At 47.1% G+C, this 23,155-nt stretch overlaps 2 protein-coding genes and 1 long non-coding RNA gene across 3 annotated transcripts; 1 reads left to right on the top strand and 2 right to left on the bottom strand.

Moving 5' to 3' along the window:
- Nucleotides 1–265: 265 nt before the first annotated feature.
- On the bottom strand, nucleotides 266–2,002 carry LOC130519221 (uncharacterized). Its single transcript, XR_008948255.1, has 2 exons — nucleotides 1,897–2,002; nucleotides 266–777 (listed from the first exon to the last, which is right to left on the bottom strand). It is a non-coding gene; the product is annotated as an uncharacterized LOC130519221 (long non-coding RNA).
- prkcq (protein kinase C, theta) lies at nucleotides 636–10,536 on the top strand. Its single transcript, XM_057022423.1, has 18 exons — nucleotides 636–780; nucleotides 887–1,167; nucleotides 4,163–4,362; nucleotides 5,637–5,697; nucleotides 5,991–6,171; nucleotides 6,247–6,278; nucleotides 6,354–6,439; nucleotides 6,714–6,843; nucleotides 7,303–7,412; nucleotides 7,551–7,677; nucleotides 7,758–7,921; nucleotides 8,002–8,175; nucleotides 8,248–8,339; nucleotides 8,431–8,493; nucleotides 8,556–8,694; nucleotides 8,812–9,000; nucleotides 9,064–9,192; nucleotides 9,279–10,536. The coding sequence occupies exons 2-18, from the start codon at nucleotides 1,050–1,052 to the stop codon at nucleotides 9,429–9,431; spliced, it is 2,148 nt and encodes a 715-aa protein (XP_056878403.1). The 5' UTR covers nucleotides 636–780; nucleotides 887–1,049; the 3' UTR covers nucleotides 9,432–10,536.
- A 44-nt stretch (nucleotides 10,537–10,580) lies between these two features.
- tbc1d30 (TBC1 domain family, member 30) lies at nucleotides 10,581–22,699 on the bottom strand. Its single transcript, XM_057022412.1, is given in 18 exon segments — nucleotides 10,581–11,439; nucleotides 11,442–11,647; nucleotides 11,649–12,085; nucleotides 12,087–12,322; nucleotides 13,702–13,785; nucleotides 13,939–14,154; nucleotides 14,485–14,624; nucleotides 14,790–14,896; nucleotides 14,981–15,086; nucleotides 15,307–15,475; nucleotides 15,550–15,648; nucleotides 15,724–15,793; nucleotides 15,878–16,063; nucleotides 16,245–16,370; nucleotides 16,821–16,886; nucleotides 16,990–17,051; nucleotides 20,542–20,706; nucleotides 21,961–22,699. Coding segments are annotated over 18 exon segments (3,174 nt in total). The 5' UTR covers nucleotides 22,469–22,699; the 3' UTR covers nucleotides 10,581–11,248.
- Nucleotides 22,700–23,155: the final 456 nt, after the last annotated feature.

The following is a 23,155-nucleotide window of genomic DNA, read 5'->3' as shown; positions in this document are numbered from 1 at the left end:
ATTGTTTACTTTAACCTTTGAGAGCTTTTTTGTGTGTTTGAATGACACTTGTCACAGTTAGCGTGGGGGCATCAAAAGCTTCCTGTCAGACTGATGCAGCTACAGATGGATTTGAGATTAGCTAATCTACATAAACATAAAGATCCAATCATAGGAGAAGGTATTTTAAAAACTTGAGATGATTGTAGCTCATGTTAACATGAAGCTAGCGTTAATGCGCTAACATCAGGAACATTATATCAAAAATGAACCAGAGGGGACAACATTCTCATTTAAGATTTGTCTTTTATTTTATCTACTAAAAAACATTATTGGGGTTGTCCTAAATCTGTTTCACACATGTTATCTTCATGTGTAACATCTACAGTTTAAGCTAGGCATACTCGCTGTATTTACTGTATTTTATGTGGTGATTTGTCAGCATGACACCAACTCAAACACACTAAAAATGACTTCACTGTTAGTCATGAAGACCACAGAAATACGGACTCATGGGGGGGTGCAATTTACTCTAGTCTAGTATTTCAGTTCTATTAATAGACCCCTCCCAGGCAAACACACACACACACACACACACACACACACGCCTTAAATGTCACATCCACTGTCACCCGGTCGCATAAATCTGCTGCAGTCGAGGCAGCGCCGGCGGTTTCGGTTGTTTCTTCCTCAGACGTCGGATTTAACAAAGTTTTTTATCGACAGCTGGTGCTGACGAGTGTCGGAGGTCCGCTGGTTGACTTCAGCTGCTCTCTGGTTTGGAGTTTGTTCAGGTTCCTGGTGCGAGACGTGTGCTTTTACTGGATTTGGTTTAAAACAGAGCTTACCGCCGGCTCTCGTGGTCGAGGCGTCATGGTGATGAAGTGTCTCTCTCTCTCTGTCACAGCGAACCTCGCCAGTCTGCCTCCCCCTCCGACGCCCCGTCTTTCCTCTGGAGGTGAGAGGGCCAATCAGAGGGCGTGCCACACAGGAAGCGTGCTAACGGCAGCGCGCTCTGGCGTTCTGCTGGTCTGACAGATATTCAGGGGCCGAGGGAGAAACCCGCTCTTATGGCGCCGTTCCTGCGAATCGGCTTCTCCAGCTTTGAGATTGACCCGGGTCTGGCCTACCACGAGGAGGTGCTGAACCCCTACTGTGCTGTTTACATGAAGGAAGCCGTGGAGACAGGTTAGTCCTGTCTGAGGAGTTGATTGAATATTGTGTAGCAGAACATGTTAGCAGAACACTGTCGCTAAACTGGACCCGTGCACGATGGAGCTAATTTAATCCAGATTATTCCCACCACAGCTTGAATGTTTCATCTGAATGATGATGAGCTCTTGTTGACATGGTCGCCAGTTAATCCAAATGTGTAACCTAGCAACAGGATCACCCGTCTATTAGCAAACAGGAACCAGGTTCAGCGAAAGTCATGTCCTGGTTTACCAGTCCAGATGTGACAAATGAAGCCGAAGTCCATCTGCCTGTCGTCAGATTAAGCGGCGACGGGCGTATGTCAGCAGCTTTGCAGCAACTAAACTGGACATAATCTTGACTAAAAGAGGTGAAGCGTCCTGATGCATCGGCAGGGATGGTTAAAGCACCATGGAATTAACCAAAGATCAGAGCAGATCTCAGTTTCAGGTTTTGGTTACACTTTCCTTCAGCCTGGAGGCTTGTACTCTGCACCATATGCAAAAAAAAACCAATCCCCTGTGTGGCGGAAGTGTCGAGCAAAGCTACAAAAGTTGGCTTTTACGATAATTATAGTGACGCAGAAGTTGCGTCTTTATTTTTATTTTTAGAGCTGGGCAACAGATCAGATTGTTAACAGGCAGAAAAAACACGACTAAAATGAAGAAGAAGAAGAACGGAGAAGCTGGACAGACGCGGCTCAGAGGGGTCTAACTCGAGTACCTATGAACAAGCGCCACGGTCAACATCAGTCAATGTGCTGTCGATTTTAGGAGACGTCCCGTCCAGATAAGAGGACGTATCTGTGCTGTCCTTCTGGTTGTCTTTGTATAATGTCACTGAGCGGAAGGAGAACAGTTCTGATGTTTCTTTTCCTCTGAGAAACCACAAGACTCTGTGTGTGTGTGTGTGTGTGTGTGTGTGTGTGTGTGTGTGTGTGTGTGTGTGTGTGTGTGTGTGTGTGTGTGTGTGTGCGTGGGTGTGTGAGTGTGTGAGAGAGGAGAACAATGACTTCTGGTTTTGTGTTGATCGTCTGAATCGTCTCACCTTAGCTTGTGAAACTCTTTGCTGCTGCTGATGACCAAAATCACGACCTTTGTGACAGAAAAGACCTGAGAACCAAGGCTCTCCGTTGGAACCCAGACTGAAGCTTTTAGCTTCTAAAAAGTCATGTTTGGAGGGAAATTTATCACCTTCCAACAGGACAAAGAAGCCAGGACACCCTTCAGGGACACCAGAAGGGAGGGATTTTTTACACTGCTCGGCCATTTTGTTACGTTCACCTTGCTAGTAAAAGGTTGGAGCCACTTTTACCTTCGGAACAGCCTTAAATCTTCCTGATTCACTTTCAGCAACGTTTTGGAAACATTCCTCAGAGATTTAGCTCCCTATTGACACGCCAGCATCACGCAGTTGCTGCAGATTAGTTGGCTTCTATGATGTGAATCTCCAAGGTGCTCTACTGGATTCAGATCTGGTGACTGTGGAGGCCACTGGAGTACAGCGAATGGGAATGTTCCAGAAACCAGTTAGAGATGATCTGAGCTTTATGACATGGTTCATTATCCTGCTGGAAGTAGCCATCAGAAGCTGGTCCACTGTGGTTATAAAGGGATGGAAGAGGTCAGCAGCAATACTCAGGAACAATACTCGGGGTTTAAAAGATGCTCAGTTGGTTCTAAGGGGCCCGAAGTCTGCCAAGTAGATATCCCCACCACTGCATCACCATCAGGAGCCTGAACTGTTGGAACAAGGCAGGAAGGATCCATCCTTTCATGGTGTTTCTGCCAAATTCTGACCCAACCAAATTCTGAGACTCCTCCAACCAGCAATGTTTTTCCCCATCTTCTGCTGTCCAGTTAGGGTGAGTCTGGGAACTGTGGCCTCAGGAGGGGCCCCTGGCGTGATCTCCTGCTGCTGTTGCCCACCTTCTTCAGTCCTTTCAGAGACGCTGGTTATTTGAATTACTGCTGCCTTTCTATCATCTCCAACTAACCTGGCCGTGTGGACCATCTCTGCAAACCCCAGAGATGGTTGCCAGTGGAGATTAGCACCTTCTGAGACCAGCCTGTCTGGCACCAACCACCAGGCCAGGTTCAAAGTCAACTAAATCCTCTTTCTTCTCCATTCTTATGCTCATTTTGAACTCTTCAAGGTGTCTTGACCACATCTTTGTGCCTAAATGAGTTTAGCTATTTGTGTAAACAAGCCATTGACCAGGTGGACACAATAACCCAGGTGGCCCCCACTGAGTTGCCATCCATCATCTGTGGAATAAAATCTAATGGGTCTCTGATCGCTATAAATCCACTAAGCTAGCTTAACTAGCGTATCTGGAACAGCTTTGGTTTTTGGTTTCCTTCGTTATTGTGAGTTGAGCGATAATTTAAGCAGAACATGGACGCCAACAGAGACAAGGCCCGTTAGATACGCAACAAACCATCCCAGGAAGCAACCGTAGAATTTATTTGATGTCATTTCTCAGACCAGATGATGGATGAGACAGACGATCACTTTCAGATCAGATTAGTGGACAGAGCGGCACGCGGCCGTTACGTAAGTGGATATGTTTTAAAGCAGCAGATGTCCGTTACGATGTCCAGATTTTGTTATCGTTGCCTCGACTTTAAAAAAGGCTCTGATGGTGCCGACTTTCTCCTGATGTTTGTTGCTTTATTATCCTCCAAAATAAATATGCTGCCATTCCAGAAAATGTCCAGAATTCAGAGAAATCTGTGGATTTTATACGGCAGATTGTGGCAGCAAAAGAGCGTTTAATCCCTGGAAAGTCACACGCTGCCGGTCATCCCATTTGCTGGGATTATGTCACCAACAGATGTTCTCCTCTTCCAGAAAATTTGACCATCCAGACAATTGATCACGTTATTGTCATTGAAAAAACAGAATATTTAACACTGTTTTAAACTGTAATCTGATCTGAGCCTGAGGAGTATCGCTTTAATGCGACTTTGATGTTTCTTTGATATAGAGAAGGGTCAAGTCTACAAACAGAAGAAGCCCACCATGTACCCGTCGTGGAACACCACCTTCGATGCCCACATCCACCGCGGTCGCGTCATGCATGTGGTTGTGAAGGGCCAGACGGCCGAGCTCAAGTCCGAGGCCATGGTTCCCCTGGACTCGCTGGCAACGCGGTGCAAGAAGGAGAATGGAAAGCTGGAGATCTGGGTGGGTGCAGCAGAACAGGAAGTGAAGAGACATGACCTGAAAGAGGGGTAAAAGAAGGAATCTTTGTCAGCCTACAACAAGCATCCCTCAACAGAAGGGGAGGCCTAATGCATAACTTCTCCATCTAAAACCCATTGCGCTCCGATCTGGCTTGGGACCCTAACGACTCACTTGATGGGCACCGCCCCCATCAAATGATTTCAATGGGTACTTTGGCTAACTGATGCTACGACAGCTATTCAGTCAGAACTGAGAAGCAAAAGGTCCTCCAGTGACTTTCAACAGTCCTGTTGACTCTTTGCTAGACCTTTATGGAACTTAAAGTGAACAGAACCTTTGGGAACAGGGGTGGTTGTGTTAAATCCCATTTAAATAAATAGGAAAATAGGAAAAATGAGCCAAACTGTTTGCTGGAAGCTTCTTGTCTCCTTAAATACTAGTAAATTTAATCTGCATCCCATGTGGTTTAGCTTTAGGGCCAACTACAAGACAAGAGTTGTTGTTGGTGCAGTGTTCTTCGGCCTGGACTCAGCCCGGGACATGGTCAACCATAAGGTCCTTCTGACCAAACTGTCCACATTCAAATTCTCCCCATTAGCACTTTGAGTCTAATCTGACTTCTAGATGTAAAAATGTTGTTTTAACAACTAACTTTCTCCAGCTCTGCAGTTGAACACTGGCGCCCCTCAAGGCTCAATCATGGGCCCACTACTGTTTTCTTTATATATTAGCGACCCACCTTCTGTGTGTCCTGATGTGCGTTGTATTTAGAGGACACTGTGATAGAAGTGCAGGCCACTAAAAAGCAACTGGCAACTGCTAAACTGATAATATTGACCTTGTGTTAAAGTTCAAATATCCATAGAAATATCTATCTAAATAACTAACATTTAAAACAAACATAAAAAGAAGAAAGTCAAAGATTTAGGTTAAGGGTTTTGACCAGAAATTAATTTTACCATCCTACACAAGCACAAGCTTCTGAGTTGGGAAGATGTAATTTAATATAGGAAAACTGAATTTATTGATAAAACAACATAATAATACTGGTCAGATCACTAAAAGCACCACACTCTTAGCCATCAGAACTCTCTTTCAATTAATGTCCTCTTTACCGTTGATAGAGTAGATTAAATGGGACTGTCCGCGACATTATAAAATAATACCAGATCACGGTAGCTGACAAACAAAAGAAACGTAGTTAGCGTTAGCCAGATGGCATCACGTGTTCCGCTGAGATAAGATGATAAAAATGTTTCTTGTGCTTCTCTCAGCTGGAGCTGAAGCCGCAGGGCCGCCTGCTGATGGAGGCCCGATATTTTCTGGAGAAAAGTGGTGAGTGCGTCTGCAGCTATCGCAGTGGTAGCACCAGAGGCAACGGCAACGCTGCTGGAACGTCCACCATGAGGACGTGGCCTCGAGTGGTGACTCACTGGACCATCGTTAGCATGTTTACTGCCCTCTGCTGGTTATCAAAGTGATGCTCAATGATGCGTTCGTGGATTCCTGCAGAAAACACACAAATGCACATGCCTTGCTAGTGATCACACTATGATCAATCCACACCAACAATTTGAAGCTAGTTAGACATTTGGACAGCTAAATAATCAGAGATCGTTGTGTTCCAGATGCTGCTGGTCAGACTGGTGTTTGCTCAGAGTCCCAGCGGGAGCGGGATGGCGTCTTCACGCTTCACCAGCGGCGAGGGGCAATCAAACAGGCCAAAATCCACATGGTGAAATCCCACGAATTCAGCGCTACATTCTTCCCTCAGCCGACCTTCTGCTCCGTCTGCAAAGAGTTTGTCTGGTGCGTAAGAGGCCACGTCGATATCATGTTGCTCACTAGCGCGTCCGTCATATCGCCTGTTTCTGTCCACCTCAGGGGTCTGAACAAGCAGGGCTACCAGTGCAGACGTGAGTGACACTTTCCTCTGGCGGGAGTTTGAACTCCACCTGATTTCATCTCGGGTCTCGTCTTTGTCTCTCCAGAATGCAACGCTGCCATACACAAAAAATGCATCGACAAAGTCATCGCCAAATGCACGGGCTCGGCCGTCAACAGCAGGGAAACGCTGGTGCGTACCTGCATCAAGACCGGTTACCCTAGCCAGGCCATTGCACAGTGAAGGATGATGTTTGCGTCAGCTGCAGAGCTTCATTCTGGTTCATTTAAAGCCTCCAACAATAGCCACAATGCTGCTAGCTGCTCTTTTAGCCGCACAGGTTGTGCAAGTTTGAGATTAATGTGTGGGACTCTTCAGAGGACTTGACAGGGAGTATTATAGCATGTCCTGCGTCTGCTAATGCTAGGCTATCTCTGTCTTGTGCGACGGTTTGTGCGTGTTTCAGAGCCACAAGGAGCGCTTCAAGATCGACATGCCTCACAGGTTCAAAGTCTACAACTACAAGAGTCCGACCTTTTGCGAGCACTGCGGGACGCTACTGTGGGGACTCGCTAGGCAGGGACTCAAATGTGAGGGTGAGACAACTCTGGCCTTCTGTGCTGAAATTGAAATTTTAGCTGAATCGGGATCCTTCCTGCTGCTCTCCTCCTTCCTCGGTCGTCTGTTGTGAAGGTCAGATGACCTGTGTTTGCATTTGACCCCTGAAAATCCATTTCTCCCACACCGAAATTTGACACCGCGAGAGCCAGTCCATGAAAAGACGAGTCGATTTAATTTGATCTCTCATTGTGAACATTTTCGCAAAATTTAATCCTCCAGTTTATCCAAGGATTTCAGAAACTTGCAACAGCTGCGACCGCAGCGCGTTTTTCAACATTTCCCATCCGGAAAAAAATGCAGCAGCTGTCACAGCAGCTTAACGACCGAATGATCCAGGTTTAGACCCTCAGGATCTGATACCCTCAGCTTAGTCATTAGCCGAGTCATTGGTGCTGTGGTTTGGAGGGTGTTTAAATGTTGGGTTTCTTCTGCAGAGTGCGGCATGAACGTCCACCATAAATGCCAGAACAAAGTGGCAAACCTCTGCGGGGTCAACCAGAAACTGATGGCCGAAGCTTTGGCCATCATTGAGACCAAACAGCAGGTCAGACGTCAACGCGGATGAGCGCGTTGCCTTAGACGAACGCCTGTGCAACCAAAATTTCGCTTGGAAACTGGAGGTTTTCAGGATGTTCTTTGACTCAAAGTCCAAACCATTAGCGGTCCTACCTCCTGTGTTCAGGCCAGGACTACTAAAGAAGGTGAAGACATTGGTCGAGAAGGTCCGGTGAGTGTGGGCCAACCGGGGATCGTCCGAGCTCCGTCTGGACTAATAACAGGAACTCTGACCACAGCTCCTGGAACCAAAGGTAGAGACCCCACTCTCATAACTCCCAGCAGTTATGGCGGATCCATCTGCCCTCCTGTTGCCTGACCAAGTTGCCTCCAGAGTTGCAGGGCGTCTCCTGGGATGGACCGGCAGACATCTCTATATCGATTACGGAGACAGAAGCGGAGCCTGTGTACGCCGTTCCCAGGAAGGACCACGCCCCCAAATACGCCATTGAGGACTTTGCACTGCACAAGCTGCTCGGGAAAGGCAGCTTTGGGAAGGTGCGGTTCTGATCCAGATAGGAAGCACAGCAAGAAGGAGGTGGAGTCGCTGGTGTGGTAACAAATAAAAATCTCTGCAGGTGTTTTTAGCCGAGCTGAAAAGAAGTGGGCAGTTCTTCGCGGTGAAGGCTCTAAAGAAAGACGTGGTGCTGATGGACGACGACGTGGAGTGCACCATGGTGGAGAGGAGGGTCCTCTCATTAGCCTGGGAGAGCCCATTTCTGGCGCACCTTTACTGCACCTTTCAGACCAAGGTAAGACCCTGTCCAGACCTCCATGAGGGATCATCCACCTGAGTTCTAACATCTCTGCACTGCTACATCCAGGAGAACCTCTTCTTCGTAATGGAGTATCTGAACGGAGGCGACCTCATGTTCCACATTCAGAACTGTCACAGGTTTGCCCTGGACAGAGCTACGTATGTTCAGCTTAAACCTCTAGTCCAAACATTTCGAATGCCTACCTTCTTTTTTGTCGTCATCCTTTTCGCTGACTGTGTCTTCCCGCAGCTTCTACGGCGCTGAGATTATCTGCGGCCTCCAGTTTCTTCACTCTAAAGGAATCATTTATAGGTGAGGCTCCACAGTCTGATGCGGTGCGGAGCACACTGCCTGACTCCTCGTATCCCCTACAGGGATCTGAAGCTTGACAACATCTTACTGGACTCTGATGGTCACATAAAGATCGCAGACTTCGGTATGTGCAAGGAAAACATGCAGGACGAGTCGCAGACATCCACCTTCTGCGGGACTCCTGACTACATCGCCCCCGAGGTAAAATCACACCTCTACCGTCAGCGGTTGTCCTTTAACCTTTTTACAGAAGTATGCTATTGGCTTAGCTTCCTTTGAGGCTAAATATGAATAAAGAAGTCAATTGTTGTTTCTCAGATCCTGCTGGGCCAGAAGTACAACAGTTCTGTGGACTGGTGGTCCTTTGGTGTTCTGCTCTACGAGATGTTGACGGGTCAGTCTCCATTCCACGGCCATAATGAGGAGGCCCTCTTTCAGTCCATACGCACCGACAACCCCTCCTACCCTTCCTGGCTCAGCAAAGACGCTGAGGACATCCTGAAGAAGGTCAGCTACAGTCCTTTTGCTGATCAGTCCAGCAAGAACATGCTAACGATATCCATGTCTCAGTTGTTTGTGAGGGAGCCCGAAGAGCGTCTGGGTGTGAAGGGCAGCATCAGGGAGCACCGTTTCTTCAGCGCTACTGACTGGAATGCACTGGAGCAACGGCAGGTGACGCCGCCCTTCAGGCCGACTTTGGTAAGTGCACTTTAACGATAGCATTCGGCTACATCCGTCCTGCCAATCGAGATGCGTGTCCAAGTATCCCCATGGGTCCTTTGCAGACGTCGCCCAGTGACTGTAGCAACTTCGACAAGGAGTTTATCAACGAGAAGCCTCGGCTGTCCTGCGCCGACCGGACGCTCATCAACAGTGTCGACCAGACGATGTTCAGAAACTTCTCTTTCGTAAACCCTGGGATGGCTCGTGTGGCGTGATGCTAGCTTAAAAAGACCATGCTCAGTTGAAAACTACACGTACCGTAATGGACTCAATGTACAATTTACATCTACAGCTTTTATTTTTAGATAGAAAACTCTGTTTAAATGTCAGTACTGTAGAATCAATGTTTAATGATGTTGTCTTTGTGCTCATCGGTGTTTTAATCCTAAAATGCTGTACAGCTCGTAGAACCGAAAAGGCGTTAAAAAGTACATGATTACCTCCAAATTAAGCTCAGAATTGAACTGTCACTTATTTCTCATGTATATTATAACTTAATTGAAGTGGTTTATGTTTATGTGCGTTTTCTAGTACCGCAGGAAATTTGCTGTGGTTGGACCAGGTGTCCTGGAAACTGTAGAGTTTATTTTCCCCTTTGTGAATCGCGCACATTAAAATGTGTCGCTTCTTGTTTCTTTTCTGTCTAAAATCATCACAACAAGCATTTTATTTGTTCACCTTAAGTGTTTTTTTCTTTTAAAAAATAGTTTGAACTACAGTAGGCCTATGACAAGATCTCGTACAGTGATTGTGGGCGGGGCTAACGAAGGTTTGCAGAGAGAAACGTCCACCTGGAAAAGTCATCAGAAAATGCCAAACGGAGCCAACAAACATGGTTGAGTCACATGCGACATGGCGATTTGTATCTTAAATCTGGCAAATGCGTTAAAATATCCGTAATTCTCGATGCCAACAAAATAACTTCTGTTTTAGTAAACTGACGGGGGCGTGGTTTCGGTGTGGGAGGGGCCTGGAGCAGTGGGCGGCTGATGAAAAAGAATCACACTTAAAATTTTAAAATCACAAGAAAATTGACTCGTTTCATGTTTTTGGACACATACACCTGCCATGTGTTACACGTCTTAACGGAACTTAGCCAAATCACCCAAATGCTAGGCTAACCAACACGTAATTCTTTCATTTTTTGCTGGGAATTCAGACACTCACCAGCGTTGATGACGTTAATAGCCTCCGTTACAGACCAACTAAGCAAGCAAATGAAATAACTCAAGTAAACTTTTCTAAATGCTCTGAGAATGGTGAATGTTTAAATGTTCATCCTTTATGTGTGAAAATGTAATAAAATATATGGTGACATGGTTCTAAAGTTTCATATTTTGAAAACAAATGGAATCATCCGTCAATCTGCTTTTAACCTTTAATGTCTCACTATTATAATCACGAGGGCAATTTCAGAGGTGCTCCTTGTAGCTCCACTGATCTTAATGATGTTGAGAAGACAGAATATTAACATCAAAGGCCACTTTGAGGAGCTTTTCACGTGTCTGGATTTAATGATGCCAGCGTTCAGGCTTCAGTGAGGTGACACATACATTCTGGGTTACAGCGCGGTTACAGACAAGAGTGCGAACACTTGGAATCCTTTCAGACCAGATCGGAAATGCCAGAATTGACAGAAAAAGCAGAAGAATGCCGAGTGTTTCTGGACATTTGTGACCTTTTCAATATTTTCTTTAATGCTTCCACACTTACAGACATTCTAGGGTTTCATTTCTTGTGCCATAGCATGGAAAGATCTGAAGACTACCATAAGAGGAGATCGTAGCGCATAATGTTTGGCTTGATGCTGCCGTGTGTTAGCATTAGCTCGGCTGTTAGCACGAATACAGATGACCACTGAACAAAAATGAGGATTTTCCCTTAAATTCCCGCTTGATCCTTCAGTGTTTGTTATGGCTTCTCCAGTTCGGGACTTTCAGGTGGTTTCTGGATGCACTTGGTGTCTACAACTTCAGAGTGAAGGTTGTTTTATTGCAGGAGGCAAAACGGTGTCGTAGCATCACGGGGGTCGTCATCGCCTCCCGGTGGTGCCGGCGCCGCTGCTGCGGTTGAGGTTGCGGCTGAGCTGAGGGAAGTGGACCGTGGGGGTTCGAGACGTCGGACCGTAGAGGCCGAGGTTTCTGGCTGCTACCGATTTCCTGGGCTGCTTCACACACGGGAAGGGAGAAAAGACCTGCGGCTTTGGCGGGACGGCGCCGGAGGAGGAAACGCAGGAGTGGACGGCGAGAGGGAGACGCGAGATGACGAGGACAGAGAAGAAAGGGATGGAGTGGAGGGGGAGGGGGTTCTGTAGAAGGAGGATGGATGGAGAGCAGAGAGGCTGTTAGAGGATGAGCATGGCATGGAGGGGGAAGGTGGGAGATCGGAAGGTGTGGGGACCGGAGAAGGGGTGTGGCTCGGGGTGGGCGGGGGGGGAAGGATTCAAGCCGACCGGCTGGTTGGGGGGAGTTAAAGGAATGGCGGGGAAGTGTCTTTTGGGGGAGGAGGTTTGCTCTGAACCTGAGGAGTCGGACTCTTTGAGTCTCCTGGAGGATGGTGGAGGAGGAGGAAGCAGAGGGACTGGAGGTTCTGTTTCTGGGTTTATGTCCTCTAGGTCCAGGGCTTCCAGCTGACCCACCACTTCTCCCACTTTGGCTTGTCTCGTCTCCTCGGTGATCGACCCGGTACCGGAGGGATTGGGAGACTGAGGGAAGGAGGAATCGCTGCCATCTTTCTGCTCCTCCTCGCTCCCCCTCTTCACCTCGTCTTCATCATCCTTCCTTTCCTCTGAATCTCCAAATCCCAGCTGAGCTCGAGCCCTGGCTACGTTTCTCCGGTGAACCCGGACATTAGCGTGCCAAGGCGACCCGCGGCCCCCCCTTGGAGCTCCCTGGAGATCCGGTACCGATGGAGGTGAGCGAGCTGCGGTGATGCCTGACAGGGGAGGCCTGACCCTGCGACACAGACCGACCCTGCAGTCCGGAAGTGTCGATGTTTGGGTATCCGGAGCCGACACCGCGAGGTTTCCGACCCAGGAGGAGGTGGTTGATCACGGTGCTGGAGGGGTTGAGCTGGGACGGCAGCACACGGGTGGCGGGACACTTGTCTGGAAGGAACGTCAGAAAGAGAGAGAACAGAGAGGAAAGTATGGATTTAGTTCTTCAGAAATATCGTTTAAGGTCCTGGATAGAGACACGGCCGCCTGGTGTCCCGGAAGGTTTAGACACTAATTATCCTTAATTGGCCGTTTTTTAATGCCCGTCTTTAATTAAGTGACTTTTCTCCTACCCTTTTACCTGTTACAAATAATATCCTGTTATTTGTGTCAGTCTTGCTGTAATCAGCTAAATGATCAGTTCATTGATCTGTTTAAGAGTCTTCGTTCTGAAAGTGTCATACCACCGATGGACACCAGGGGGCGTCTTAGACAAATTAATCAACGTTAAAAGAAAAATCCAGAACAGAAAAGAGTTAATATGTGTAAACCAGGCCAGAGTTAACGTGATGAAAGATGAACGGCGCATTTAGAGAGAGTGTGTGTGTGTGTGTGTGTGACTATGGGGAAAAAACAACAGATAAAACAGCAATGATGTCAGACAGGTTTCCCAGAACAGGTTAGACTGGAGGAACTGGAAGAATTCCAGGCTGTCAACAGACGAATCGGCCAAAAAACCATCATGCAGAAATGAATTGTACCCGGACACATCCGTCACCGCTGAGGCTGAGCACATTTGCTGCCGTTTAACTGATGTTCTAAGGAATTACTGAGCATTATTCTGGGATTTCTGTTGTTTTCTTCTGACTGAAAATGCTGCTCACATCAGCAGGGTGACGTTTGTCCCCAAATACGTGTTTAAATAGTGTAAGCTGGAGCAAAACCATCACCAGATGAAGCAAATATACTAAATGTACACTTAAATACATCAATATTAATTAAATTAAATCCATCCAATTTTTTAAAATGCTCTCAAAATTCATTTAAAGACACTTTATGAAACCTGTAATGGTTTTTTTTCTTCGTAAACTGATGAAAATAAATAAACTAAACAAATAAATAAATAAATCCAGACTGGATGAATTGACAGAAAAAAATGGTTTCTTGATTTTTTTTGTCTCAGAATTTGTAAAAATGATTCCTAAAATCAGACATTATATCAGTTCTAATTCGCTCATTGCGAAACCTCAAGCCTGATTTGTTTGGGTGGAATTTTGAGAGCATCGTCTGTTTGATTTAGACGATCAGAGCAGGTTTACAATATGAAAATGAGGAAAGTCCTGGTCAGATTCTGTTGAATTGAAATATAAAAGGGTTTATAAACTCATAAACTGGAGAATTGACTGGAAATCTGCCCCAAATGACCAGAACCTTAAATACCAACAATCATCTTTGAACTTCTGCAGCTGAAACAAAGAAACTATTAAACCCCATCAGCCACCAGAACACCCAGTTAGTTTCCCGACGACCCCTTGATTGGACCTCGGTACCGTCAGGGTGGCGGTCGGGACTCTTCTGACCGTCGGGCCGCTCCTTTCGAGCACACGTGCTCACGGCTGCTTCAACTCCAGGACCTACAAGTCACACGTCATTATCAACAACCCAACTTCCTGTCTGACCCACGAGGCCCCTCTGTGGTTCTGAGGCTAACCCTGTAGCCTAGCCAAACGCTCCGACTTTAGTGCTGCTGTGGCAGGTTCTGTTGTGTGTTTACGACGACCTCCCACCTGTGCGTACGTAGAGTTGCATAGCCTGCTGCTGCTGCCGCCTCTTGATCCGGGCGTACTGCTTCTTCAGGGCGTAGATGTCGGTGTTCATTCGCTCCATCATCATGCTGTTGATTGACGCCTTGTGCTCCGCCTTGGCTCCTCCACCTCCCGCCCCCGCGGCTCCCACCGCCCCCGGGCTCAGCTCGGCGATGTTGCTCTCCTCCGCTCGCTGCTCTGCGGCGCCGACAGGGGGAGAATCGTTAATCGGGTTTTACGATGCGCGAATCGGCGGCGCGTTTACGTTGCTCGGAGATTAAAGTCGAGAGCTCTGGAAAAGGAGGGAAGCGCTGCACAGACAGGCCTCATCACATCAGATCACGGGGCTTTGCGGGGGGGTTCGGAAAACCTCGCCTTTAGATCTTAACCGCTAAAATAAGTCCCTCGGGCTGTTGGAAGAGCTGCTGGTGGAGTGGTGGGGGGGGATTTGTGATTGGAGTCAAAGCGAGGACAGACGTTTGAGATTTGGGACAGATGTTTGGTCCTGAACCTTCTGGCTGCACCCACCTTTCAGGTACTTCTGGTAGCGCTGCAGCTCAGGGGCCAGCAGACCCCCTAGAGGACCCAGACAGCCCAGCGCCGTCACCATGGAGTCTTCGTCATCCATGTCGGCATCGTCGTCGCTCTCCCAGCTGCCCAGACCCCCACTGAGAAGATAAAAGCATGAAAGTTCGTCCTCATTATTGCTAATAAAAACCCCATTATGGCCATTTTTGGTCTAAAATCACCGATAAGTTTGCTCGAACACACACACACACACACACACACACAGACACAGACACAGACACACACACACACACACACACACACACCTTCCATTGGATTTGACCGAGGTAGGAAACGGAGTGATGTTGTACGTGTATTTCTCTCTCAGCTCAGCCAGCTGTGGGAACGGAAACACGGCCATGGAGTAAACTTCCTGAAAGGCAAATGAAATACGGAAGATTTCTCCATCAGGATCGGACGGGGATGGACGTCAGTGGCGATTTTGGGTTCAACGAACCTGCATGAGCTCGGCGGAATCGAAGAGATTCTCCTCCAACATCTCCTGCGTCAGACACCCCATCGTGCTGTAAAACTCGTCGGCCGTCTTACAGTATTCGATCCTCCTGGACAGACACACAGGACGACCAGCAGCGTTTACGAGTCAGGCGGTGATTTTAGATGGATTCTGATGCCTCTACCAGCAGGTACAGTTTAAAATCCTTCCCTTATTGGACCGAGAGTGCATGAGTAAAGCCATGCAAGATGGTGGTAACAAAATGGCCACTAGATGGCGCTACAGACAGACAGCATCCCTCAACGGCTGCACCGCCCAGCTGTACTCACTCTCCCAGTCTCTCCCAGATGGCGAGGGCAACCCGGAACAGCATCTCGGAGCCTTCGAAGAAAACCGAGTCCCAGATCTTGAGCACGGTGGGCGCCGGCAGGCAGGTGGCGAAGATGGTGAGGAACCACTGCATGGTGAACACGTTGGTGAGCGGCGGCTCGTAGCTACCTGGAGCCAAACAGAGGCGTCAACACACTCCTGCGGGTGGGCGGAGCAAGTGCCGACGTGCTCGCGGGCTTTACCCCCGGCTTCCTTGTTGGCGGATTTCTGAAGGAGGTGGAGATGCTGGGAGAGTCTGGGCAGCTTCAGACGCAGCAGGTCTCTGAACACGGCCATGTCCACTGACGGGAGGAGGGGGGGCAGTTAGCAGGCGAAGTATCATAGTTACACCCCGTCGGAGGACCTGGCGCCTTTACCTGATAACGCTCGAAGGTTGTTGGCAAAATAACTCTCAGGTAACACCTTGTCAATCAGGTAGATCATCACCTGAAATCAGAAAAGCCAAAAATCACAAATCTGCCCATTTCACTCGGTGTGTGAGTGTGTGTGTGTGTGAGTGTGTGTGTGTACCTTCAGTGCATCGCTCTCGTTTCCTTCAGTAACCTCCAGGATGAGCGCGGCCAGCACGTTGAACCCTTGGCAGTAGCCCACGGCCTTGTTCCAGCGGGCGTACGCCAGCAGCACCCTCTTCAGCACCACTCGGTCCTGCTCCCCCTCCTGGCCGCAGTATGAACTGCAGCCAGTCCTGTGCAGGTCCTGAACACCAGAACGGATCAAGAATCGGGAACGATGCCACGGATTGAAGGGGGGGAGCCGACATGAAGATGACACAAGCATGATGACACGTTGTCCTGTCTGACCGTCACCATGACGACTCCTGCCAATCTTACTCACTGTGCAAACATCTATCCCCAATCTGTAATAACCGCCGGCCTACCTTAACGATTTGGATTCCGAGGGAGTCGTCGTCCGGGTTGCTCCGCTCGTTAAAGGCGAAGCGAAGCGTCTTCTCCCAGTCGATGGAGATGCTGTGGAGGTACTGGTCAGCCAGCGTCAGCCAGACCTGCAGACACAGCCAGCAAACCCCCTCGCTCAGCTCTGAGATTTCACTTCCTGCTCCGCTCCTCAACAGAGGAAGAGACGAACGCCAGAGCGCCTCTGGGGCACGTTCTCGTCTCGCCGTCTTTGAGTGAACAAAGTAAACGCTTTTCTTCCAGTGAAGCTGGGTCAGCTGCTCCTTTGGAGCATCGCTGTCGGAACAGCTGGAGGTCGAGGATTACAGTTTATTAAATATTAAATAACAGGGCCGGCACAATCCATTCAACCATGGCAACACTCCCAGACGATGTGTGGGTTTATTTGCTAAATACACACGAATGTTTGGGTATAAATTAGGTTACATATGCTGCTACATATGGCTTTCACTTTACAGCACTAAAGGAAATTTCTTCTTCTTCTGTTAAGCGTATTTTCAAACAACCTCTTAATTGTAAAACCCGTTTGGGTTACATACCCTCCTCCTCCATTCCTTTGGGATCCCAGTGGGGAGTCTGGCCACTGCTTTCAGGGCATCGTACCACTGTTTTTACACAACAAACCCAATTCAGATCAATCGAAAACACATTGGTGTAAACAGGTTAATGAAATCAGTGTGTCTGTGAGTGATGTTGGACGTGTTCTACCTGCTGGAATCCGTTCTTTCCCAGCGACGGCTCAATGGAGAATCTCAGCCTTGTGTCAACTCCTGAAACACAACGTAACCTTTAGCATTGACCTGTCATACAGGGGAATAAATGTAGTAGGACTGTTTAGAGGGGATGTTAGGGAAAAGGTCATTGTTAAAGAGGATCAGTAAAACAGCTTTCAGATCAGAAGTATGATGAGTTTAAATCAATGAATCAACAATTAATTCATCATATGGACTTAAATATCTTACCAGCACATAACAGTGATATTTAAACAGTTACTACGGTTAAAAAAAATTAAATATGAAAGGCAGATGTTAGGTTAGCATTTTAGCTGAGCAACAGCGGACATAATTACACATGTTTATGTTTATGTAACACTTTACAGTACATTGTATGGGTCTAACAACAATGATTATGGGATGAAAAATCTGAAATGATCAAAATTTTAGACCCAGAAGTTCCCTTTTGGATCTTTTGATTGTAAAAACAATCAGACTCATCTGCTTCATATTTATATGTTATCCTCCCAGTGAACACCTCATTAGGGGGCCTCTAAAGTGGTTTATTTGATCAGTCAGATTAATAAAAGTCTTTGAAACGCGCTTTGAAACGCGGAAGCGGAAGTGTCGCTGTCCATTTCCTCTCGGTGCTGAAGTTTTCCCGCGGTCTCTGCTTCGCTCGTAACTGCAAGATCTCCTCGTTAATGGAGAATATTTAACGTATTTAAAACAAAATTCCAGCAGCACTCGGATCTGGGGTCCTGCTAACGACCCGCTGACATGCCCCGGCTCTGGAGCGACGGCTCCGCCGGCTGAGGTCTCCCACGTCCCGCAGGCACCCGGAACGATTCTCCGCCGGCAGCCAAACTTATACACGTTAACAAGCGAGAAATTCACGCCGTGAAATTATTTAGAATGTGTGTTAAACCTGCATATTCCGCCTCTGTCGTTTGGTCCTGCGCCATATTGGATTGTGCAGTTCCCTGTGGGAGGTCTGGGCGGATTATCGCGGGGAAAACCCTCCTCCTGCCCCGTCACAGATTACAGACAGCCGCCAATCACCCCGGAGAGTCTCCATCGTTCAGACTAAACGCTCACCTTTTTTTTTCTAAAATGAACGAGCTAAAAAAGCATCAAACAGCTGCTTCAAATCCATATATATATATATATATATTTATATATAGTTAAATAATTTTGAGGCATTAACTAAGATGGATATTCCAAAGGATAAAAAAATACGGATGTAGAAAACCTCAGAGTGTAGGAAGGCATAATTTTACTTTAATGGTCACGTAAATTCTTAAATTAGCTGTTGTAAATGTCAAAAAAGAAAAGAAAAATCGGCAAAAATACCATATTTCCGTCTGTTTGCAACCTAAAAACGGGGCTAATATCACTTCAGCGCCTGCTCATTTGATCTTCTTATTATTTATTTGATCTTATCTTCGTGCAGGAGGAGGATGAGTGTTTTCCTGCCACATTTGCGTCCATCGTGGTCGTTGGTGTAAAAACGGACACTTGATCGGATACTATTTGGTGTTTTTAATCCTTTGTCGGGGGTGCCCCACTCATGTTTAACAGCATATAGTCATATATATCCGGAAATGAGCTAAATCCAAAAAATCGATATTAAATTTGATTTTCTTTGATTTCTTTACAACTCTTCTTGCATCAATAATAATTTAAAAAAAATCAGTCTTCTGATTTGGAGGATTAATCTGATGGGATCAAACGAAACAAACCCCCCGAGAGAAGCTGCTGCACCCGGAAGTGCCGCCATGCAATTGATCACATCAAGAAGATTTCCAATCAAATGGCGCATTTAAAGCGCGCTCGCTCACGCCCGGACATGCACCCGTGTCACCTGGTTCTAAGGTGCAGAGCAGCCGGGGGGCACTCCTGGAGATGCCGTTACGTTTCTTAAGGACGTTGCTGATGATGTTGCCGACCCCTCCCGAGCCCTGCGGCCGCTGCCGCAGCCTCACGCCGGCCCGCGGCCTCCTCCCGGCGGCGGGGAGCCGCTCCTGCCTCATCGGGGAACCAGAGGGTCCGGTCACCTCATCGCTTTAACGCCCCTCCGCCGCGTCTTCCTGAACCGGATCCATCCAGATAACCGCTGCCGCTCCTGCTGCTCCTCCTCCAGAACGGGGAAGATTCGATCGGTCAAAGCGATCAGTTTCAGATCACTTCCGGTGACGGTTTTTTTTTTTTGTTGCCGACCACGCGGGCAGAACAGATCCGAGATGGATCTTTAAAAACAAAAGGATCGCTGCTATAAAAGAAGACGGACGGTGATTCCGATGATGCCGCTCACCTCCTCATCCTCCTCCGGGTCTAACGTCACCGAGAGAAGGCGCGAGGATGGAGAGACACGTGGGGAGGAGACAGGCAATGACGTAATGGTGGGCAAAAAAAATACCGACCTGTCAATCACTATCACTGTAGTTCTAATTGCCTTAGTGGCTCAGACTTTAGAAATACTCCAGATTTTTCCTCATTCTGCAGCAGGAAACGGGCAACAGCGCCCCCTAAAGGGCTGGAAACCACACCAAAAAAAGGTTTGATTCTCAAGATAGGCTCCATTCAATATCTGTAGAATGGCTAATGATTGAAAAACTCTTTCTCCATCAGCCAATGATTGCTGCTTTACCCTACGTTTTCTTATTTATGTTGACTACACAAAACAAACGTGTGAGCTTTGACCTTTCACCTCCACCAGTTTTACCATCAGCTTTGCCATCCGTGTCCAGGTAAACGAGCACAGAAACCGACGCATTTTCACCTTCACCGACTAAAACGATGGCTGAAAACGTTAGGGAGCATCGAGCTGCTTCAGACACAATATTTAGTGATTTAGAAGTGAGGGGAAAATATTTGGGGGGGCTTCTTTTCCTCTCCTGTACAATCATTTGTCCTTCTAACATGAAATATACATTGTTTTATCATTGTGCCTAAAACAGGATGCAAAAAGTTTAAAAGAAGACGTCAGATAGAAACCGGTCGTTGGAGGAATGTCCCCAGAGCTGCAGCAGCAGCACGAGAACAACCTGATCTCTTCTCAGGTGTTGTCATCAGTCTCTGACCTCTAATGTGTGACACATCTTTAAAATAAGGGGAACGCACCTACTATCTACCCCAGAGCTCACAGCTGAACTGTTCAGTTATGTAAATGTCAGTTATTTTCATACGACTCAAGATACAGGAGAGAACTCTCGATATGCAAACCTGTAGCTTCAATAATGGCGCTTCAGTTTCCTATAGAACATCTGATAGGAAAAATGGAGGAAATACCTAAACCACCAAATACTAAATTACTATTTGTTCAGAGTCTCAAGACACATCAGAGAATAAAGAACTTCTGAAGGAACCAAATTTGCTGTAAAACATCTGGAGTTGCTGCAGAATGAAACAACATAAATAATCTCATTTCCTCCACGTTTTAAGCCAACATTTAAGGCAAAGAAATCATCGTAAACGACAGCAAAACATACATTTTGTTGACATAAATCACTTTGATCTGCGATCAAAGCTAAACAGGAGCCCTTACTTCGTTTCTGCGAGACAGCCTGGAGACACGCCGTGATGATGTCATAGTTCTTCTGCAGTTTGTGGCTAAGTCGGTCTCGCCTCCTCAGCTGGCGGATCAGCTTAGCCGACTGCAGGCCGCTGCGATATTTGGCCTCCTGGATGATGGCGCGCAGTTCCTCCGGAGCTGAAAACACAAAGACGTTTGCCGAGGGCGATCTGAATGCTAAAGGAGGAGGTTACCTGCTGGGTGACGTTCTCTGAAGCTGTTTTCTGGTTATAAAACCACGTTTGGACCTAATTCAGAGGAGCTGCTTGACCATTTCCAACATGTGAGAATATTGAGAATAAAAATGAGAATAAAAATGAGAACACTGCTGCCGTTGCTGCGTTTCCCTGAGCCTCAGGCAAGGAGGAGCAACCAGAACACCGACCCAGACGATCTCCGACATGCTGATCTAATTTTAAACTGAGATTATACTATTTATATATATATATATAATATATATCTATTTTATATTTCTATTCATTCAAAAAAAAACTTTTTTTTTTTCCTTTCCCGAACTTCTGGTTTTCATATTTGTAGAATTCTGACAGTTTTTATTAGGATTTTCTTCCCCTCCAACCTGCATCTACTGAAAATATAAATCTCAACTGAAGTTAACACAAAAAAACGTCTCAATTTTAAAAGAAATGAATCCATAAATCCTCTTTTACACAGTGCAGTCTGTTTCAGAAAATATTGTGTTTTCATAAACGAATCTTTTGAAAAAAATAAAATTCATTTCCCCCCTCAGACTGGTTTAGCTGTGGGAAACGCTGGCACTCTTCATCCGTCCTGGTTCCCTCCTCCTGAGCAGCGATCCTCTGCACTGTTTGACTTGAGCGAGGACAAACACTGAACTGGGAAGCTCGGCCGTGTTTACAGTAGGAATCCACCTTAAGGAAGGAAACAATGGCGGCCTGGCACCCACGTTAGGGTCCCTCTCCACCCTCCCAGGAAGCCCCGTCAACTAGTCCCTGGTCATTTCACATCTATGCATCAATGCTCTGTTAACGTCACCGCTGTTTCTTCCATTTGTTTCATATTAACAGGGATCATTTCCATATATTCAAGCTTTTAAGTTGTTATAACTCCTAAACTCCAGGTATTTTCTATTGGAGACACCTGTGCCAACAAGCTGCAGCATCTAACATCTGTATTTGCCAGTGATCCGGTGCAAATAATCAAAATTATGGACTGAGAATGACAAGCAGTTTGCAAATAGTGATACGTGACACCTCTGATTCGTAAAGCATTTATAGATTGGCAGACATTTGAAATGATCCAAGATTTTAGAACTTTATATTAGGAATTGTCCTCACGTGAAGCTTCGAGACTTAATATGTTTGTTTTTTTTTTAAACAACACAAAAATCACCTTTGCACGAGGGGCATTTACCTTTCTGGCCCAGGTAGTTCATCTGCAGCCTCCTGGTGTGTTTCTCCTGCAGCTCCTGCAGGAAGCTGGACCCAGAGTTGCTCCGGCCCGGGAAAGCATCGGAACCGGACGCCTCGGTGGAGCTGTCCCAGCTGTCCGCATTCCTCCTGCTGCCTCCGCTGTAGGTCTCGTAAAGCTCCACCAGCAGGCAGTCCACGATGGAGCTCCGCGGGGCTCTGAGCCCATCCGCCGGGTTCTCGGCGTCGCTGTCAGCGTCCGTGCGGGGCCTGGGAGCGGCGGACCCCGGCGGAGTTCCCGCTCCGTTGTGGCTCTGTTGCCCCGGAGGTGATGATGTGTCACGGTGAGGTGACAGAGACGGACTCGCCCACTGCTGGAAGCCGGAGAATTCTTCCTGCAGGGAAGAAGCCGAGTTCACAAAAACGCCGCTCTCGTCCTCAGAACACACGCCACGATCGCATATGTCAACTTCCAAAAGTTCTTCCCCGTTTAACTCCAACTCCGCGTCCATTTTTAAATCACCGGCAAACTCCTCAAAACTACCCCCGCCACGGCTCTACATGGGGGGGGGAGGTTATTTTCGCAGGAAAGAAACCGAACTTGCAAAGTTTTCCTTGAGGAGGACCGAGTTCCTGGAGCGCTCCATTATTCCGCTTCCAAAGGTAAACACCGTCCGGCGGCCTTGCCGTTCCTTCCTCATTAGTCAGGACTCGGCGGTGCTGTCCCCCCCCTCCCAGACCGAACAATGGTCCAGCCCACTGCCTCAACTTCTCAATGGCTGCTAAACTTTCAGGTGGCGCGACAGGTGCAGGTGTCTGCGGGGGACCAATGAGAAGGCAGCTTAAAAGACGCTCCACCAATCAGCGTCCATGTTGTGGAACTGTTTTAAACCAGGCGATAATGGCAAATTTTAGCATATGTTAAAATAATGACAATAAAAATAGCTAAGATATATGAAGAAATGAAGTATTCGAACATCGTTTGACCCTTAAGTGTTAAGAATATCTGTTTTATTACTATTCTTAGCAGCAAGTTTCTGAACTTCTTTACTTCAGACACTCTTGGTTGTTTTGATTGGATAATACAGCACGATTATTTCTATACCCTCTGCCTTCCATATTACGCCTGATTTTTTTTTATAGACAATTTCAAAGACAAAGTTACAAACATAATTATATGAATATCTGATGTAATTTTG

This window comes from Takifugu flavidus, chromosome 22 (genome assembly GCF_003711565.1).
Source record: "Takifugu flavidus isolate HTHZ2018 chromosome 22, ASM371156v2, whole genome shotgun sequence".
Classification (NCBI taxonomy): Eukaryota; Metazoa; Chordata; class Actinopteri; order Tetraodontiformes; family Tetraodontidae; genus Takifugu; species Takifugu flavidus.
This window is presented reverse-complemented; position numbering and strand designations above follow the sequence as displayed.